General features: G+C 45.9%; 1 protein-coding gene across 1 annotated transcript; it reads left to right on the top strand.

Annotated features, from left to right (window-relative positions):
* Nucleotides 1-627: 627 nt before the first annotated feature.
* LOC310871606 (cytochrome c oxidase subunit 6B1-like) lies at nucleotides 628-13,355 on the top strand (the record flags this gene model as incomplete). The annotated part of the gene is made up of 4 exons (XM_083783222.1): nucleotides 628-676; nucleotides 7,025-7,161; nucleotides 12,550-12,650; nucleotides 13,302-13,355. Exons 2-4 carry the CDS (start codon nucleotides 7,056-7,058, stop codon nucleotides 13,353-13,355), a joined length of 261 nt encoding a protein of 86 aa, XP_083639348.1. The 5' UTR covers nucleotides 628-676; nucleotides 7,025-7,055.
* Nucleotides 13,356-15,931: the final 2,576 nt, after the last annotated feature.

Raw genomic sequence — 15,931 nt, 5'->3', positions numbered from 1 at the left:
GGACGGACGGACGGACGGACGGACGGATACCAGTCTGTCATTTTTTTTTAAATAAAGAAAACCTAAAATCATTTGTTATAGTGAAATATCCCATACTTGTGTGTGTGTGTGTGTGTGTGTGTGTGTGCGCGCGCGCGTGTGTTTTAATGAATTCCTATGGCTATATACAGTAAAAAACTTTGCATAGGCTACTAATTAATTATTATAATTATAATTATTATTAATTAAAAACTTTGCATAGGCTACTAATTCATTATTATAATTATGATTATTAATTATTAATTAAAAACTTTGCATAGGCTACTAATTGCCACACAATTTGAAGTGAATTCGATCTTCATCTTCATAATGATTCCATTAAAAAATACGTTCTTTAATTATATAAAGAATGAAGTGAAACGGAATGAAAACGTGTCAGGCAGCAGGCTACAATATTATCATTGCGTATGAATCAAAATTCCACCTGTAAAATATAATAATGTGATTCTTACCTTTGGATTTGAAATGACCGTATTATGTTTGAGTTGTACCTTCGTAGTGTTACCAGCAGATGGCAATGAGTCCTCGTCATGGAAAGGACGCTCCGCTCTGTGCTATCCTACCCGTCATGCTTTGTTTTGTAGTCCTGTTTGTAGTCAATCACACAGTCTGAGGTCGGATCAGCAGCTTAATCGAGGTAATCTCCTATCATATCTCCTTTAAAATGCATCCGTTCTCATATTTACAGAATGAAGCCGCTATTTATTTCTTCATGTATTCAATTCTAGACGGATGTGATTCATGGATCAATGCCATATTGGTAGTTGTAGACAGAATTAGGCATTGATAAAGTTGACTGACTGTCTTGTAACGTTTAACTGTTTAGAGGCTATAGTGTTTGAGTGTTATCGTGGTTACATCGATCACATTATCAACATTAACAAGTGCTATTTGAATTTGGTTCTAGTTCTGCTTGAAAGCTTGTGGTTTATGTTACAGGTATAGGCTACAATCATTCCATGCTAGAAGGCTTTCTTACCTTTCTTACCTTTCTTTGTAGTTGTTACGTCCCCACCAAAGAGGTCCAGGTGTTTTTTTGTGCAAAAGCTCCTTATTGCCTATTTTCCCTACCATAAGCCCTCAATTAATTGAGGGCTAGATTTTAGTTGACTAAATCTACAGTTGATTTAGTCGACTAAAATTAATTTAGCTGGGCCTTGATGTCGTCGTATAATGACTGATTTTACACTTGCTGAAAATAGCCGATCTACAAGCTCACAACGCGTCGCGCTGCGTCGCGCTGTGAGCTTGTAGATCGGCTATTTTCAGCATGCAACCAAGTGTAAAATGACTTATACTGGATCTCTTGTCCACTAGTCCCTTCTTAGCATTTTAGTCTAGTTTTTAGCTGTTGACGAACTTGTCAATACATTAGTCTTATAGTTTTAGTCATCATAGCTTTAGTTTTAGTAGTTTTCATTTAGTTTCCATTTAGTTTTCGTCAGTGAAAAAAGGTAGTCGACGAACATTTTTTGTCTTAGTTTTAGTCGACAAAAACAACACTGCATGTTATAAAATACTTTTAGGTATGTTTTAATATTAATTATTGTTAAGTTAAATGAAGTTAGGTTACTGAGAGAGAGTGAGGTCTAGTTAAATAACGTTTACTGAGAGAGTGAGGTCTAGTTAAATGACGTTTACTGAGAGAGTGAGGTCTAGGTAAATGAAGTTAGGTTACTGAGAGAGTGAGGTCTAGGTAAATGAAGTTAGGTTACTGAGGTTACTAAGGTAAATGAAGTTAGGTTACTGAGAGAGTGAGGTCTAGTTAAATGAAGTTAGGTTACTGAGAGAGTGAGGTCTAGTTAAATGAAGTTAGGTTACTGAGAGAGTGAGGTCTAGTTAAATGAAGTTAGGTTACTGAGAGAGTGAGGTCTAGTTAAATGAAGTTAGGTTACTGAGAGAGTGAGGTCTAGTTAAATGAAGTTAGGTTACTGAGAGAGTGAGGTCTAGTTAAATGAAGTTAGGTTACTGAGAGAGTGAGGTCTAGTTAAATGATGTTAGGTTACTGAGAGAGTGAGGTCTAGAGAGTGAGGTCTAGAGAGTGAGGTCTAGAGAGTGAGGTCTAGAGAGCGAGGTCTAGCCAACACCAACTCAGGACGCCTGCAGCATCGCTGGCCTCCACAATGTTGTATTATTGTTAAACGTAATTGTTAAACATGTGAGAACCACTGATGAAGATCCACAATAAGGAGATCCGTCCTGGGCCGTGGCTCAGTGGTCCAGACACCTTGGGGTGTCAACCTACTGTCTGTCCCTCTATAAAAAATATAAAATAAAACAAAAAAGAAAAGTAAAAAAAGCAAATCAGTTCTGTGGGTATTAATTATTTAGAGGATACTCATTAGCTGCATTTAAAATATACATATAATAACAATAAATGAGCATTAAACCAGTGGTTTCCAAACTTTTATGTCAAGAACCCCCAAATTGACATTTATTAGCCTGTGGGCCCCTATTTGTACCCCTAAATTGACATGTATTAGCCTGTGGGCCCCTATTTGAACGACTCCAGCAGTGATTTTCAACCATTTTCATTTCAAGGACCCCCAGTTTGACATGCATTAAAGCTACAGACGCCCATTTTAATGAGCATTTCTATCTCTGGGACCCCCAATTTATATTGTGAAAGCAAAATTCAACTCTTAAAAGAGTGTACTCATAAGGGTCCCATAAGGGTCCATTTAGTTCCTAACTATCATTTAGCTGGGGACCCCCTGGAACTCCCTCAATGACCCCTAGGGGTCCCCAGAGCCAGGTGTTTAGTATATTCCCCAGGCTTTCTGACAGGTGTTGTGTTGTTCTTATGTCCAGAGCTACAACAGAACAGAACAGGTGTTGTATTGTTCTTATGTCCAGAGCTAACAGAACAGAACAGGTGTTGTGTTGTTCTTATGTCCAGAGCTAACAGAACAGAACAGGTGTTGTATTGTTCTTATGTCCAGAGATAACAGAACAGAACAGGTGTTGTATTGTTCTTATGTCCAGAGCTAACAGAACAGGTGTTGTATTGTTCTTATGTCCAGAGATAACAGAACAGAACAGGTGTTGTATTGTTCTTATGTCCAGAGCTACAGAACAGAACAGGTGTTGTATTGTTCTTATGTCCAGAGCTAACAGAAAAGAACAGGTGTTGTATTGTTCTTATGTCCAGAGCTAACAGAACAGAACAGGTGTTGTATTGTTCTTATGTCCAGAGCTACAGAACAGAACAGGTGTTGTATTGTTCTTATGTCCAGAGTAGGGTTGGGTGACGATACGAATACATCGTCAATCGCGAATATACGAATCCAATCGCCGAATATTTTTATTAGGCGATTTCTCGGGACGATTTAGCCCAATTAACATGTAAAGTGTGAGCAACATGTAGTAACAGCGGCCGGGTGAAAATCCCCCGTTATAATGGTATGCTCCCAGCCTCCCACCGTCCCCGCACTCAGCACTGTCAGCAGCCAGCATCGGGCACCGGGGCACGGCACTTACGGCAGCCGCCAGCCAAAGTAAAGGCTGGGAGCTGGGAGGATGTAGCCTACATGTTGTTTAAGCTCCGGAGTCCAGACCCATGCAGTTTAATAATATACAGTCACAACAGAATGCACACTGCTGTCTCGTGTCTCATCACAATCCCAATGCGCCACCCGTGAGTGGCGGGGGGGGGAAATAAAAAAAACGTTCTACTAGTGTTAGTGTATAGGCTCGGGGATCATAATAGCGCTTAGCTTAGCATTAGCTTAGCGTGTAGCCAATACTGGTGCAACCCACTGATTGAACTTCATCTCCGCCTGTAATCCAAGTTATTTTTATTGACAACGTGAACGAACCCCGACACCAGCGCTGCAAAAATAGACAGATCTACAAGCTCTCAACGCGTAGCGAACGGCACTGCAAAAAGAGGCAGGACGCGATGCCTTGAGAGCCTGTGTGGATCAGCCCGGGGCGGCCGCAGCAGCTTGTGGGCTCCGCTCCGAGCCTCCGACGTGCGGGGAGGGAAGGGAGCTAGTTACCCTGCCTGGCTGCGCTGCAGTCTGCAGAAACAGACTGATCTACAAGCTCTCAACGCCTAGCGAACGGAGCTGCGAAAACAGGCAGGACGCGGCGCCTTGAGAGCTTGTAGATCTGGCTTTTTTGCGACCAGCAGTGAGCTGTTCTCACTTTACTTTTATGACACGAATACATCGTCAATCGGCGAATATTGGTCAGACGATTGGCGGTTGAAAAAAATTGGCATATCGCCCAACCTTAGTCCAGAGCTAACAGAACAGAACAGGTGTTGTATTGTTCTTATGTCCAGAGCTAACAGAACAGAACAGGTGTTGTGTTGTTCTTATGTCCAGAGTTAACAGAACAGAACAGGTGTTGTATTGTTCTTATGTCCAGAGCTAACAGAACAGAACAGGTGTTGTATTGTTCTTATGTCCAGAGATAACAGAACAGAACAGGTGTTGTATTGTTCTTATGTCCAGAGCTACAGAACAGAACAGGTGTTGTATTGTTCTTATGTCCAGAGCTAACAGAAAAGAACAGGTGTTGTATTGTTCTTATGTTGTATTGTTGTATTGTTCTTATGTTGTATTGTTCTTATGTCCAGAGCTAACAGAAAAGAACAGGTGTTGTATTGTTCTTATGTTGTATTGTTCTTATGTCCAGAGCTACAGAACAGAACAGGTGTTGTATTGTTCTTATGTCCAGAGATACAGAACAGAACAGGTGTTGTATTGTTCTTATGTCCAGAGCTAACAGAACAGAACAGGTGTTGTATTGTTCTTATGTCCAGAGCTACAGAACAGAACAGGTGTTGTATTGTTCTTATGTCCAGAGATAACAGAACAGAACAGGTGTTGTATTGTTCTTATGTCCAGAGATAACAGAACAGAACAGGTGTTGTATTGTTCTTATGTCCAGAGATAACAGAACAGAACAGGTGTTGTATTGTTCTTATGTCCAGAGCTAACAGAACAGAACAGGTGTTGTATTGTTCTTATGTCCAGAGATAACAGAACAGAACAGGTGTTGTATTGTTCTTATGTCCAGAGCTACAGAACAGAACAGGTGTTGTATTGTTCTTATGTCCAGAGCTAACAGAACAGAACAGGTGTTGTATTGTTCTTATGTCCAGAGCTAACAGAACAGAACAGGTGTTGTATTGTTCTTATGTCCAGAGCTAACAGAACAGGTGTTGTATTGTTCTTATGTCCAGAGATAACAGAACAGAACAGGTGTTGTATTGTTCTTATGTCCAGAGCTAACAGAACAGAACAGGTGTTGTATTGTTCTTATGTCCAGAGCTACAGAACAGAACAGGTGTTGTATTGTTCTTATGTCCAGAGCTAACAGAACAGAACAGGTGTTGTATTGTTCTTATGTCCAGAGCTAACAGAACAGAACAGGTGTTGTATTGTTCTTATGTCCAGAGCAACAGAACAGAACAGGTGTTGTGTTGTTCTTATGTCCAGAGCAACAGAACAGAACAGGTGTTGTATTGTTCTTATGTCGAGAGTTAACAGAACAGAACAGGTGTTGTGTTGTTCTTATGTCCAGAGATACAACAGAACAGAACAGGTGTTGTATTGTTCTTATGTCCAGAGATACAACAGAACAGAACAGGTGTTGTATTGTTCTTATGTCCAGAGCTAACAGAACAGAACAGGTGTTGTGTTGTTCTTATGTCCAGAGCTAACAGAACAGAACAGGTGTTGTATTGTTCTTATGTCCAGAGATAACAGAACAGAACAGGTGTTGTATTGTTCTTATGTCCAGAGATAACAGAACAGAACAGAACAGGTGTTGTATTGTTCTTATGTCCAGAGCTAACAGAACAGAACAGGTGTTGTATTGTTCTTATGTCCAGAGCTAACAGAACAGAACAGGTGTTGTATTGTTCTTATGTCCAGAGCTAACAGAACAGAACAGGTGTTGTATTGTTCTTATGTCCAGAGATACAGAACAGAACAGGTGTTGTATTGTTCTTATGTCCAGAGATAACAGAACAGAACAGGTGTTGTGTTGTTCTTATGTCCAGAGCTAACAGAACAGAACAGGTGTTGTATTGTTCTTATGTCCAGAGCTAACAGAACAGAACAGGTGTTGTATTGTTCTTATGTCCAGAGATACAGAACAGAACAGGTGTTGTATTGTTCTTATGTCCAGAGTTAACAGAACAGAACAGAACAGGTGTTGTATTGTTCTTATGTCCAGAGTTAACAGAACAGAACAGGTGTTGTATTGTTCTTATGTCCAGAGATACAGAACAGAACAGGTGTTGTATTGTTCTTATATGTCCAGAGCTAACAGAACAGGTGTTGTATTGTTCTTGTGTCCAGAGTTAACAGAACAGAACAGGTGTTGTGTTGTTCTTATGTCCAGAGATACAGAACAGAACAGAACAGGTGTTGTATTGTTCTTATGTCCAGAGATAACAGAACAGAACAGGTGTTGTATTGTTCTTATGTCCAGAGCTAACAGAACAGAACAGGTGTTGTATTGTTCTTATGTCCAGAGCTAACAGAACAGAACAGGTGTTGTATTGTTCTTATGTCCAGAGATAACAGAACAGAACAGGTGTTGTATTGTTCTTATGTCCAGAGTTAACAGAACAGAACAGGTGTTGTATTGTTCTTATGTCCAGAGCTAACAGAACAGAACAGGTGTTGTATTGTTCTTATGTCCAGAGCTAACAGAACAGAACAGGTGTTGTATTGTTCTTATGTCCAGAGCTAACAGAACAGAACAGGTGTTGTATTGTTCTTATGTTGTATTGTTGTATTGTTCTTATGTTGTATTGTTCTTATGTCCAGAGATACAGAACAGAACAGGTGTTGTATTGTTCTTATGTTGTATTGTTCTTATGTCCAGAGATACAGAACAGAACAGGTGTTGTATTTTTCTTATGTTGTATTGTTCTTATGTCCAGAGCTAACAGAACAGGTGTTGTATTGTTCTTATGTTGTATTGTTGTATTGTTCTTATGTTGTATTGTTCTTATGTCCAGAGATAACAGAACAGAACAGCTGCAGCTGAAGATGTCTGAAACAGTGGAGGAGAAGATCAGGAACTATCGTACGGCGCCGTTCGACGCTCGCTTCCCCAACGTCAACCAGACGCGCAACTGCTACCAGAACTACCTGGGTAACAGACACGCACACACACACGCACGCACACACACACACACACACACACACACACACGCACACACACACGCACACACACACACACTCACACGCACGCACGCACACACACAAGCTTGGGGCGCATACCATTTTTGGGTTCATCCCGGTCGGGAACAGATGGTAACTTACGTCATGTTGTAGTGATGTAGTCACTGGTTTGTAGTCATCAGGCAACATCAGGAAACCTCAACCCGGAATCGGTAGTTCCCAAAATCCCCTGTGATCAAAAAGGGCATTGTAATGTTAGGGCCTACCCAATAAAAGCCTTGATCTTGGTGTATTCATATTTATTTTTTGTATTAATCACGTTTATTCAAGTACAGCTTGGAATAATTAGTTTGGTGTTTTATTCCAACTCGTGGCGACTGGTAAGACTAAAAACAAAAACAAGGGGAGACCAAAACAATGAGACACTGAACCCCACCCTGCCTCCAATGAGACACTGAACCCCACCCTGCCTCCAATGAGACACTGAACCCTACACTGACTCCAATGAGACACTGAACCCTACACTGCCTCCAATGAGACACTGAACCCCACACTGCCTCCAATGAGACACTGGACCCCACACTGCCTCCAATGAGACACTGAACCCCACCCTGGACCCCACCCTGCCTCCAATGAGACACTGGACCCCACACTGCCTCCAATGAGACACTGAACCCCACCCTGCCTCCAATGAGACACTGAACCCTACACTGACTCCAATGAGACACTGAACCCTACACTGCCTCCAATGAGACACTGAACCCCACCCTGCCTCCAATGAGACACTGAACCCCACCCTGCCTCCAATGAGACACTGAACCCTACACTGACTCCAATGAGACACTGAACCCTACACTGCCTCCAATGAGACACTGAACCCTACACTGCCTCCAATGAGACACTGAACCCCACACTGCCTCCAATGAGACACTGAACCCCACACTGCCTCCAATGAGACACTGAACCCCACCCTGCCTCCAATGAGACACTGAACCCCACCCTGCCTCCAATGAGACACTGAACCCCACACTGCCTCCAATGAGACACTGGACCCCACCCTGCCTCCAATGAGACACTGGACCCCACCCTGCCTCCAATGAGACACTGAACCCCACCCTGCCTCCAATGAGACACTGAACCCCACCCTGCCTCCAATGAGACACTGAACCCCACCCTGCCTCCAATGAGACACTGAACCCCACCCTGCCTCCAATGAGACACTGAACCCCACCCTGCCTCCAATGAGACACTGAACCCCACCCTGCCTCCAATGAGACACTGAACCCCACCCTGCCTCCAATGAGACACTGAACCCCACCCTGCCTCCAATGAGACACTGGACCCCACCCTGCCTCCAATGAGACACTGAACCCCACACTGCCTCCAATGAGACACTGAACCCCACACTGCCTCCAATGAGACACTGAACCCCACACTGCCTCCAATGAGACACTGAACCCCACCCTGCCTCCAATGAGACACTGAACCCCACACTGCCTCCAATGAGACACTGAACCCCACACTGCCTCCAATGAGACACTGAACCCTACCCTGCCTCCAATGAGACACTGAACCCCACCCTGCCTCCAATGAGACACTGAACCCCACCCTGCCTCCAATGAGACACTGAACCCCACACTGCCTCCAATGAGACACTGAACCCCACCCTGCCTCCAATGAGACACTGAACCCCACACTGCCTCCAATGAGACACTGAACCCCACACTGCCTCCAATGAGACACTGAACCCCACACTGCCTCCAATGAGACACTGAACCCCACCCTGCCTCCAATGAGACACTGAACCCCACCCTGCCTCCAATGAGACACTGAACCCCACCCTGCCTCCAATGAGACACTGAACCCCACCCTGCCTCCAATGAGACACTGAACCCCACACTGTCTCCAATGAGACACTGAACCCCACCCTGCCTCCAATGAGACACTGAACCCCACACTGCCTCCAATGAGACACTGAACCCCACACTGCCTCCGATGAGACACTGAACCCCACCCTGCCTCCAATGAGACACTGAACCCCACACTGCCTCCAATGAGACACTGAACCCCACACTGCCTCCAGTGAGACACTGAACCCCACCCTGCCTCCAATGAGACACTGAACCCCACCCTGCCTCCAATGAGACACTGAACCCCACCCTGCCTCCAATGAGACACTGGACCCCACCCTGCCTCCAATGAGACACTGAACCCCACACTGCCTCCAATGAGACACTGAACCCCACACTGCCTCCAATGAGACACTGAACCCCACACTGCCTCCAATGAGACACTGAACCCCACCCTGCCTCCAATGAGACACTGAACCCCACACTGCCTCCAATGAGACACTGAACCCCACACTGCCTCCAATGAGACACTGAACCCTACCCTGCCTCCAATGAGACACTGAACCCCACCCTGCCTCCAATGAGACACTGAACCCCACCCTGCCTCCAATGAGACACTGAACCCCACACTGCCTCCAATGAGACACTGAACCCCACCCTGCCTCCAATGAGACACTGAACCCCACACTGCCTCCAATGAGACACTGAACCCCACACTGCCTCCAATGAGACACTGAACCCCACACTGCCTCCAATGAGACACTGAACCCCACCCTGCCTCCAATGAGACACTGAACCCCACCCTGCCTCCAATGAGACACTGAACCCCACCCTGCCTCCAATGAGACACTGAACCCCACCCTGCCTCCAATGAGACACTGAACCCCACACTGTCTCCAATGAGACACTGAACCCCACCCTGCCTCCAATGAGACACTGAACCCCACACTGCCTCCAATGAGACACTGAACCCCACACTGCCTCCAATGAGACACTGAACCCCACCCTGCCTCCAATGAGACACTGAACCCCACCCTGCCTCCAATGAGACACTGAACCCCACCCTGCCTCCAATGAGACACTGAACCCCACCCTGCCTCCAATGAGACACTGAACCCCACACTGTCTCCAATGAGACACTGAACCCCACCCTGCCTCCAATGAGACACTGAACCCCACACTGCCTCCAATGAGACACTGAACCCCACCCTGCCTCCAATGAGACACTGAACCCCACCCTGCCTCCAATGAGACACTGAACCCCACCCTGCCTCCAATGAGACACTGAACCCCACCCTGCCTCCAATGAGACACTGAACCCCACCCTGCCTCCAATGAGACACTGAACCCCACACTGCCTCCAATGAGACACTGAACCCCACACTGCCTCCAATGAGACACTGAACCCCACCCTGCCTCCAATGAGACACTGAACCCCACCCTGCCTCCAATGAGACACTGAACCCCACACTGCCTCCAATGAGACACTGAACCCCACACTGCCTCCAATGAGACACTGAACCCCACACTGCCTCCAATGAGACACTGAACCCCACCCTGCCTCCAATGAGACACTGAACCCCACCCTGCCTCCAATGAGACACTGAACCCCACACTGTCTCCAATGAGACGGTTGGTGTGAGCTCGCCACCGTCGGTGTGTGAATGTGGGAAGTGAGGTCGCTGGCGTCGACTGTTCGCCACTTCACCTCCCAACGTATGAATGAATGAACCTTCACCTCCCATCGTATGAATGAATGAACCTTCACCTCCCAACGTATGAATTAATGAACCTTCACCTCCCTATGAATGAATGAACCTTCACCTCCCAACATATGAATTAATGAACCTTCACCTCCCTATGAATGAATGAACCTTCACCTCCCAACGTATGAATTAATGAACCTTCACCTCCCTATGAATGAATGAACCTTCACCTCCCAACGTATGAATGAATGAACCTTCACCTCCCAACGTATGAATGAATGAACCTTCACCTCCCAATGTATGAATGAATGAACCTTCACCTCCCAACGTATGAATGAATGAACCTTCACCTCCCAACGTATGAATGAATAAACCTTCACCTCCCAGTGTATGAATGAATGAACCATTGTAAAGCACTTGGAAAAGCGCTATAAAAATGCAATTCATTATTAATTGGAATATTCCATTTTTCCGCACAACGTTGGGACTGCTTCAGACTGCTTCAGACTGCTTCAGACTGCTTCAGACTGCTTCAGACTATATCTATCTCCGTGTTTCCCCGTCAGACTCCTTCTGGTTGGCTCCCGTGTCTCTCCCTGTGTTGACCCCAACCTGACCTTTTTTAACCAAGCAGGTAAAAAGATAAAACGTCCATACGTGTCTTTGTCCATTTCTCCAACTGTCTGGGATTGGCTTCGTTTTCTTCTCCAAAGCCTCGTTTTTGAACCATGACATACGTTTTTTTTTACTTCCACCTTCTCTTTGCCTTTTTAGGCTGACATGCTAATGATCACGTTCATTAACTGTCCCCTGGTGTGTGCAGTGGTGATGTTGTCCAGCAGGGGGCGTGGGTTTGTAATGTGTGTGTCTGTGTGATCTGATCTTCACCTTGTCAGACGTCCACAGATGTTGTAGTAATGTGTGTGTGTGTGTGATCTGATCTTCACCTTGTCAGACGTCCACAGATGTTGTAGTAATGTGTGTGTCTGTGTGATCTGATCTTCACCTTGTCAGACGTCCACAGATGTTGTAGTAATGTGTGTGTCTGTGTGATCTGATCTTCACCTTGTCAGATGTCCACAGATGTTGTAGTAATGTCTGTCTGATCTTCACCTTGTCAGACGTCCAAACAGATGTTGTAGTAATGTGTGTGTCTGTCTGATCTTCACCTTGTCAGATGTCCACAGATGTTGTAGTAATGTGTGTGTCTGTGTGACCTTTATTCCTGAAGAAGATCCTAAGGGATGGAAACGTTGAGTCAAATAAACCAGTGGAGCTGAGTTTTTCATACCAGTGTTTGCGGACTCAATTCTTTCCTCTTGTACTGCCTTTTGTCCAGGGCTAGAGTGGAGGTGCATGCTCTATGTCCTTTCCTATGTGATCTTTACCTTGTCAAGCCCAACACACACCGTCTGTGAAGCGGGTGCGCAGCGACGCGGCAACGCCTGGAAAATAGAACGGTGGCGTATCGGAGCGTCAGGCGAGGCGTGAACGCGCGTCGGACGCCGCCGGTGTGCGATAAGGTTCATTGAAAATAACGGAGGCGGCTGTTTTGACGCACGGCGTTCACAGACGGTGTGTGTTGGGCTTCAGACTTCCACAGATGTTGTAGTAATGTGTGTGTGTGTGTGTGTCAGACGTCCAAACAGATGTTGTAGTAATGTGTGTGTGTGTGTGTGTGTGTGTGTGTGTGTGTGTGTGTGTGTGTGTGTGTGTGTGTGTGTGTGTGTGTGTGTGTGTGTGTGTGTCTGTGTGTGTGTGTGTGTGTGTGTGTGTGTGTGTGTGTGTGTGTGTCTGTGACAGACTTCCACAGATGCAACAAGGCCCTGTCTGCTAAGGACCAGGATACAGCTCCCTGTGGGTGGTACCAGAGAGTCTACAAGAGCCTGTGTCCCATGAGCTGGGTACGAACGACTGCAACCACACTTTACCCCTTTAAGTCTTTTTAGTAATTTAGTCTTTAGTCTTAACCCGTTCTGACCTGAGATCAGATTCATACGAGGTTTTCCACTGGACACACACTGGTCTGACTAACCCATTCTGACCTGAGATCAGATTCTAAAAAATGTCAGTCGTTCTTCGATTTTTCAAAAAATAGCAGACCTACAAGTTCGTAGCGCGCCACTCGGTGGCAAACAATGGCAGTCCCTCAGTCAAATTTAGTCACATATACAGTATATATATATATAGTCTTTTGAACACACCATTTAGGCTTTAGGCATGTTTAGGCAACTTAAACTATTTAGTCTCAGTCTCTAGACTTACCATAATAGTCAACTAAAAATCCAAAACCTTCCAAAGTCTTTTTAGTTTTTTTTTTGTCTTGGCCAACCAAAAATATAACACTGGCACAAAGGAAACTAAAACATAATTGCCCAGACTCTTTCTTCAACAAAGATGGCAAAAGCAAAGATTCTTTGTTCTGTAGGTTTATACATAACATTACAAAACACTGAAGTCCCTAATAATAACCCAGAAGACTTTGAATGTTATCAACCAATAATCACCAATTATGTTCTTTGTGTTCCTTCCTTCCCTCCTTTCTTCCTCTACAGGTGCAGAGATGGGACGACCAGATTGAGGATGGAAGGTTCGCTGGGAGGGTCTAAGGAGGGTCTAAGGAGGGTCTAAGGAGGGTCTAAGGAGGGTCTAAGGGTCTAAGGAGGGTCTAAGGGTCTAAGGAGGGTCTAAGGAGGGTCTAAGGAGGGTCTAAGGGTCTAAGGAGGGTCTAAGGAGGGTCTAAGGGTCTAAGGAGGGTCTAAGGGTCTAAGGGTCTAAGGAGGGTCTAAGGAGGGTCTAAGGAGGGTCTAAGGGTCTAAGGAGGGTCTAAGGAGGGTCTAAGGAGGGTCTAAGGAGGGTCTAAGGGTCTAAGGGTCTAAGGGTCTAAGGAGGGTCTAAGGAGGGTCTAAGGAGGGTCTAAGGGTCTAAGGAGGGTCTAAGGAGGGTCTAAGGGTCTAAGGGTCTAAGGGTCTAAGGGTCTAAGGAGGGTCTAAGGAGGGTCTAAGGGTCTAAGGAGGGTCTAAGGAGGGTCTAAGGGTCTAAGGAGGGACTAAGGGTCTAAGGAGGGTCTAAGGAGGGTCTAAGGAGGGTCTAAGGAGGGTCTAAGAGTCTAAGGAGGGTCTAAGGGTCTAAGGAGGGTCTAAGGGTCTAAGGAGGGTCTAAGGAGGGTCTAAGGGTCTAAGGAGGGTCTAAGGAGGGTCTAAGGGTCTAAGGGTCTAAGGGTCTAAGGAGGGTCTAAGGGTCTAAGGGTCTAAGGGTCTAAGGGTCTAAGGGTCTAAGGGTCTAAGGAGGGTCTAAGGGTCTAAGGGTCTAAGGGTCTAAGGAGGGTCTAAGGGTCTAAGGGTCTAAGGGTCTAAGGAGGGTCTAAGGAGGGTCTAAGGGTCTAAGGAGGGTCTAAGGGTCTAAGGAGGGTCTAAGGAGGGTCTAAGGAGGGTCTAAGGAGGGTCTAAGGAGGGACTAAGGAGGGTCTAAGGAGGGTCTAAGGGTCTAAGGGTCTAAGGAGGGTCTAAGGAGGGTCTAAGGAGGGTCTAAGGAGGGTCTAAGGAGGGTCTAAGGAGGGTCTAAGGGTCTAAGGGTCTAAGGAGGGTCTAAGGGTCTAAGGAGGGTCTAAGGAGGGTCTAAGGAGGGTCTAAGGAGGGTCTAAGGAGGGACTAAGGAGGGTCTAAGGAGGGTCTAAGGGTCTAAGGGTCTAAGGAGGGTCTAAGGAGGGTCTAAGGAGGGTCTAAGGAGGGTCTAAGGAGGGTCTAAGGAGGGTCTAAGGAGGGTCTAAGGAGGGACTAAGGAGGGTCTAAGGAGGGTCTAAGGGTCTAAGGGTCTAAGGAGGGTCTAAGGAGGGTCTAAGGAGGGTCTAAGGAGGGACTAAGGAGGGTCTAAGGAGGGTCTAAGGAGGGTCTAAGGAGGGTCTAAGGGTCTAAGGGTCTAAGGAGGGTCTAAGGAGGGTCTAAGGAGGGTCTAAGGGTCTAAGGAGGGTCTAAGAGTCTAAGGAGGGTCTAAGGAGGGTCTAAGGAGGGTCTAAGGGTCTAAGGGTCTAAGGAGGGTCTAAGGAGGGTCTAAGGAGGGTCTAAGGAGGGTCTAAGGGTCTAAGGGTCTAAGGGTCTAAGGAGGGTCTAAGGGTCTAAGGAGGGTCTAAGGGTCTAAGGGTCTAAGGGTCTAAGGAGGGTCTAAGGGTCTAAGGGTCTAAGGGTCTAAGGAGGGTCTAAGGGTCTAAGGGTCTAAGGAGGGTCTAAGGGTCTAAGGGTCTAAGGGTCTAAGGAGGGTCTAAGGAGGGTCTAAGGGTCTAAGGAGGGTCTAAGGAGGGTCTAAGGGTCTAAGGAGGGTCTAAGGAGGGTCTAAGTCGATGCATCCAGTCCGTCTGTTTCCTCGTCTCCACGTCGTGTAACATTCTGCTTTCTGTACAAAGATAACGTATAATAAATTACTTAACATTAGTCATGCTGTCGTGGTCTTTGCATTCACCCTTTTTTTGTTTAACCCTAAACTTCTTTGCTTTGTTTAACTATTTTGGAAAGAAAACTATCAACTAGCTGCTCTACATCGACACGTTGTGAGCTTGTAGATCGACTATTTGAACTGATTGAAGGATTTCAGGGATGAGCCGGTGAGGCACTGACGGAAACAGGGCCTTATATATAAGCATAATGAAACACATGAGTGCATGCGTTAAGGACCAACGGGAATTGTACATGCTGGTACACACAATGCGACATGAATGAAACGCACCCAGAGGTAATGTTGTACACACAGTGAGACATGAATGAAACGCACCCAGAGGTAATGTTGTTGTTGCCTCCAAGCTGTGTTCAGCCTCTCTATACCATGAATGAAACGCACCCAGAGGTAATGTTGTTGTTGCCTCCAAGCTGTGTTCAGCCTCTCTATACCATGAATGAAACGCACCCAGAGGTAATGTTGTTGTTGCCTCCAAGCTGTGTTCAGCCTCTCTATACCATCTGTGTCTGCTGTGGAACGGGTCCTTTATTTGGTCTGAGGGGGGGGGGGGGGTCTGCTAACCATTGTCTTGCATTGTGTCCTGCCCAGCTGTCCTATTGTCTGGAATGAGACAGAAGGCCTGGCTATGGGATACACTGGTTCCCCAATTAATTTTCCTCAAGGGCCATATTTTGACTAGCGTACCAGGCTGGGGGCCGAGTCTGCATGCGCGAGGTCGAGGTCTATGCCCTGAAAA

This window comes from Protomyctophum parallelum, assembly GCF_964188405.1.
Source record: "Protomyctophum parallelum genome assembly, chromosome: 1".
NCBI classification, from domain to species: domain Eukaryota; kingdom Metazoa; phylum Chordata; class Actinopteri; order Myctophiformes; family Myctophidae; genus Protomyctophum; species Protomyctophum parallelum.
Note: the sequence above shows the minus strand (reverse complement) of the source record. Positions and strands in the feature narration are given on the sequence as shown.